Here is a 5416-nt window from a genome sequence, read left to right on the forward strand (position 1 = left end):
CACACACACACACACACACACACACACACACACACACACACACACAGAGCGTCAGCAGCACAAACTGGGCGTCTGTGTGTGAGTGAAGCATCCTGTGAGCAGGTGGAGACTCACCTGATGCAGCCTCTCCTGGCAACGACCTCTGCATGGCTGTCATTCAGGACGTCACCTGAAATAAACACAAACATGGTTTAAAGGATGTTCTCACACCGTTTAAAGGACCTTCAGGTTAAATCAAACTAGTCTAATGTCTAGTTTGCATGACTGTGAGCTGCAGCTGCATGTGGCTCAGAGCACATCACCAGTTCACGTCTGAATCATCAGGTTTTATTGTTACTGTACTTGAATGCTTCCATGTCTGTATTCCATGTTTCCACTCACCCACAATCAGAGATTATTGATCTACCAATACTGCACATTTTAAACCAGACAACATGATGAGATCTTCAATAGTTCCTCAGATGTTGTTGCTTAAACAGTCTCTGATCTAAACCTGCTGGAAGTGGGCTGTTGGGCATGACATTCATTTATTTTTTAAATCCCAGAAAGTATTTAACATAACTTCACATCTAGTTCTATAAATGTTTATGCTGCAAAACATCAGAAACATCAGAGACGGTGGAGCAGAAGGACTCGTGTGTTCACAAGTCAAGTGTCTGATTCATTCTTCTGGACGACGTGTTGGACGAGAGATTTCTCCACAACAGACTTCTGGTTGCAGCGATCTCTGCTTTGAACTGTGTAAAGACTCAAAGGACACAAAGACTCAGAGGATATTCAGAGCTCAGCACATCAGAGCAGAACTCACCGTTGGGACTCACCGCCGTCCGTCCGATACACTTGGTGCCGGTTCCCATGGAAACGACCTCCTTCTCGACTACAGAAGTAAAAACATCGATTCATCTCATCTTTACATTCAGCTTTTCTACACGTTCCTGAACCTGGAATCGGAGTTTGTCTCTAATCAGGGCTGAAAAGTCGTTTTCTCAAGAGTCTGTACTTTATTGTTATTGACTTTATTTTTATATTTATATCACCGTTTAAATCCAGAGTTTACCAACAGATCTGAAAGACAAAGTCCCATAAAGACACCATGGAAACAGAGAAGAAAACATTTCTACATTTCACTATAAATAAATAAATGAACTCATCAATAAAGAATTATCTTAAATAAAAAACTGATAGAAATAAAAACACTAAAATCACCAAAAATGCTTCGGATACGAGGGTTAAGAGAGAAATGGGGTTTGATGTGGTGAACAGAAGCAGAACATGAACCCTGTGGTTCTGTCCACATGATCCAACCGAACACAGTAACAATGAATCCAGTTACACAGAACATTCACGTTCTGCTCATTTGACAGTTTTATTTGGACTGTACTGGTTTCTGTCTATTTTTAAGCTTAAACTAAATGAACTGGTGCTTCAAGTAGATTTCCATCTCCTGCAGCGGCAACAGAAACATGGTTTATCTCAACTACTGAATTTAAGTTTGATTATTTATAACTTTACTAAATGTTAAATCATAGCAGTAAAATCAGCTAGCTTCAAGTTAACCTAGCTTNGATAGTTGGAGCACATCCCTCTTTAAAAATGGGAACCACCACCCTGGTCTTCCACTCCACAGGTAAAGTACACAATGACCACGCAACACTGAAGAGATGTGTGAGCCAAGATGGTCCAACAATGTCCAGAACCATCAGCACCTCGGGGCGGATCTCATTCACACCTGGCGCTTTGCCTCTGAGGAGTTCCTTGACTACCTCGGCAACCTCTTCAGGTTCTGCCCTCTCAGCAGAGGACATGTTAACCGGGTTAAGGAGTTCCTCAAAGTGCTCTTTTCACCGCTCCACAGTGTTCCCAGTCCAGATCAACAGAGCTCCTCCTCGACTGTCCACAGCCTGGTCTCCCTGCCTGAGGTGTTGAACGATCTGCCAGAACTTCTTTGAGGTCAACTGAAAGTCCTTCTCCATAGTCTCTCTGAACTTCTCTTACACTTGAGTTTCAGCTTCCACAACTGCAGCAGCTGCAGCCCTTTTAACCAGCTGGTACCTCTCAGCTACTTCAGGAGACCCCCGAGCCAACCAGAGCCAGCGTCCTCTAGTGGTGGGATCTCTGAATGGTGGGTCCTCTAGATGGTGGGTCCTTTGGATGGTGGGTTCTTTGAACAATGGGCTGTCTGGGTGGTGGGTCTAGTCTCACTGGTCTCCTTCTTGAAAACTCCTTCAGAGCAGTCACAGGAGTCTTGGTGGCCTCCATCACTCATCTTACATAAAAACTAATTTTATATTTTATATTTTGAATGACTTCATATTAAATTGTAGAAATGTTTTTCCACTTTGACACTTTGTCTGAAAAGCCAAAGCATGTTTATGATCCTGTTTTTGATTCAGTGTTGTAAAGCAATAACAGTGGATAACTTTTATAGAGCCTGTATATCTGTGGTCAAAGGTTCTTAGTGGTGTGATGGAGACCTTTGAATCTGGGTGGAACCACACTGTAAAAAACATCCAACGACAAAACAACTGTGACAATCTGACAGAAAAAAACAATAAAATTCAGTAAAATAATGAGACGTTCAACAACTGTGACAGAAAATATCTGAAAAATAACTAAAGAGGGAAAATCGATGAAGTCGCAGAAAATTGTTTTAAAAACTTTGACAGTTTTAAAGTGTTATAAAACGTTGATGTTTTACAGTGACGGTGTTTTTACAACACGACAGGTGAGCAGAGAGCTGACTGGATCTAACTGGTTCATACAGACTCACTTCACTGAAAGCTGCTGCTCAGACCAGAACATGGCTCAGAGAGGATCTAACCTGACTTCAGAGAACATTTCTTGTTCCATCTGTCTGGACCTGCTGNGATTATTTATAACTTTACTAAATGTTAAATCATAGCAGTAAAATCAGCTAGCTTCAAGTTAACCTAGCTTCAAGTTAACCTAATATAAAGTTAACCTAGCTTCAAGTTAACCTAACTTTAAGTTAACCTAGCTTCAAGTTAATCTAACTTAAAGTTAACCTAATTTAAAGTTAACCTAGCTTAAAGTTAGCTTAACAGTTTAATAGCCATTGTAAAATAATAAAGTTTAGATAAACACTAGTTTTGTGTCCGGTTATATTTTATTACTGGTGACATAAAGGGATTGAATCAGACCGGTGCCGGTTGTTTCTGGACCGACCTGAGCCGGAGTTCTCCGTCCGGGTGACCTGGAGCACCGCGGCCAGCAGGGTCCACTCTCTGCCCGGCTCAGGCTTCCCTCTGCGGGGAAGCTGCTGGAAACGCTCGTAGCACAACCGGGAGACTTCATCCGGGTCCAGCATGTTCGACCGAACCGGGCCGGAACACATGAACGTCAGTAACGGGCCTTAGGTTATTTATAAGTGCATTTTAGACATTATACAATCGGTGCTTGAGGTAGTTTGGACTGCGGAGCTGCTCGGAGGATTCCGGAAAAAAACGACGAAGGTACTTCCGGGCCGAGCGAAGACACGAGTAAGTTTCAAAATAAAAGTCCTTTATTTACCAAGAACTTCAAATTATTCGTTTTTGTTATATTAGCTATTTTATTTTATTTTACTTTATTTTATTTTAATTTTACTTTATGTTTTATTATATTAATTTAATTTATGCTTAACTTTGGATAGTTACTTTATTTGAGCCATTTTTTATTAACAATTTAATTTAATGTTTTTTAGTTATTCATTTTATATACTTAAAAAAGTTATTTCAGCTTAGCTTTATTTTTTGTCTTATCGTATTTCATTTAACTTTAGTTATCATATTTATTTAGATACTTTAATTTAGTTAATCTTTTGTTAGTTATTTTAACTACTTATTTTATTTAAAAAACATTTTATTTATTTATTTTTATTTTATTTATTTTTGTATATATTATAAGGAGAGCCTTTGCTAATTTTACTTGAAATGTCTTTTTTTCCACTCTGAATTTAATAGATTTTTAAATGACATGATGTTGTTTTTGAACTGTGGTTCAACAGAAATATAAAAGAAAAAAACAAACAAAACAACAACACACAACCAAACCAGCCTGATGGGACCCGTAGACTACTATCTAGCTGAACCAGCCTCTGAGCCAATCACTGCCATCAGGTGTTTCTGTGACTCTCAGTCAGACTTCTGCACCTGTTGACAGGTGTTCTGGTCCACTGCTCATCAGCAAAGGCCTCTCATTGGTCCACTGCTCATCAGCAAAGGCCTCTCATTGGTCCACTGCTCATCAGCAAAGGCCTCTCATTGGTCCACTGCTCATCAGCAAAGGCCTCTCATTGGACCACCACAGTTCGTTTTTTAAAAATTATTCTTTTCAACACAATTCAAAGCAACGTCTCAGTTCACTAAATTATAATTTAGCACATTTTTATTTATTATTACTTTTTCCAGTTTCTAGTTATTTGAGGGACTGCTGTGAGTTTTGTCTTTTCTTTAATAGAAGGAGACGAACACATCTGAGGACGACTGGATGTTTCAGAAACCAAGGTAAAAATATTTAACCTAAAACAATAAGGAAATGTTCTGGCAGCGGTTTTATCATCCTGCTGGTGAAGCTCAGTCGTCAGATTTGTCTTTTTTAACAGTATTTTTGGTAAAACACAACCCTGCTGTTAGAACTCAGCAGGTTACCAAAATAAAAGACGCCGACACACATCAAGACTGAAATCTCATTTATTTTAGTTATGTACAGGAGAAAAATGCTGAATTTCACAATGAACAGAAGAATAAAAAATAAAATCACATCTCATCTGCGCGTCCTGGTATCGGGCCGCTCGGTGATGCCACTCGCTCTCTCTCATGTTAAAATCTGTAGATATGTTATACTGCATTAGCGGGTAGCTGCTGCTGCTGCTGCTGCTGCTGCTGTGAGTCGCTGCCGACATTAAAACTATCATGTCGTCTGGTTCTGGTGCGGTTCTAAGCAGAGGTGTGGGGGTGTCGGTGCCGTCCGGTCAAACAAACACACACCGTTTATATGCATATACACAATGGCGTTAAGGTGAGCGACCACACACACACACACACACACACACACACACACACACACACACACTCCTCCTCCTCCGTCGCCTCCACCTGTACCGGACCCTCCCTCCTCCGCCCAGGTGAGGGGCTGCAGGTGGTCCTCAGCCCTGTGGTTCACAAAATAAGAACAATAACAGAAACTATCCGTGGACTCCCGGCTCCTCCTGCTCACTCCTGGCCGAAGCCCTCCGTCTCCTCGATGGCGAACAGCAGCTTCTCTCTGAGCTGCTCCAGGCTCCTGTAGGGCGGCAGGTCCAGCCGGTTGAAGCTGCAGGAGGAAGCAGAGCGGAGGTGATCTACCTGTCAGCTCTGGCTCATGGTTATAAAGGCAGGGTTACTGTGCACGTAAAATAATACAGAAACAGACAAAC

General features: G+C 41.2%; 2 protein-coding genes across 2 annotated transcripts in view; both read right to left on the reverse strand.

Annotated features, from left to right (window-relative positions):
* Nucleotides 1-3421, reverse strand: part of adat1 (adenosine deaminase tRNA specific 1) — a 9918-nt gene extending 6497 nt beyond the window's left edge. The window contains 3 exon segments of the mRNA XM_008296804.1: nt 36-169; nt 809-877; nt 3187-3421. Coding sequence (XP_008295026.1) covers nt 36-169; nt 809-877; nt 3187-3355 — 372 coding nt within the window. The 5' untranslated portion in view covers nt 3356-3421.
* Nucleotides 3422-5213: 1792 nt separating this feature from the next.
* Nucleotides 5214-5416, reverse strand: part of wwp2 (WW domain containing E3 ubiquitin protein ligase 2) — a 78132-nt gene continuing 77929 nt past the window's right edge. The window contains exon 22 of the mRNA XM_008296808.1: nt 5214-5313. Coding sequence (XP_008295030.1) covers nt 5214-5313 — 100 coding nt within the window. The remainder of the gene's footprint in view (nt 5314-5416) is intronic.

The sequence above is a fragment of the Stegastes partitus genome, unplaced genomic scaffold, assembly GCF_000690725.1.
Source record: "Stegastes partitus isolate 25-593 unplaced genomic scaffold, Stegastes_partitus-1.0.2 Scaffold1152, whole genome shotgun sequence".
Classification (NCBI taxonomy): Eukaryota; Metazoa; Chordata; class Actinopteri; family Pomacentridae; genus Stegastes; species Stegastes partitus.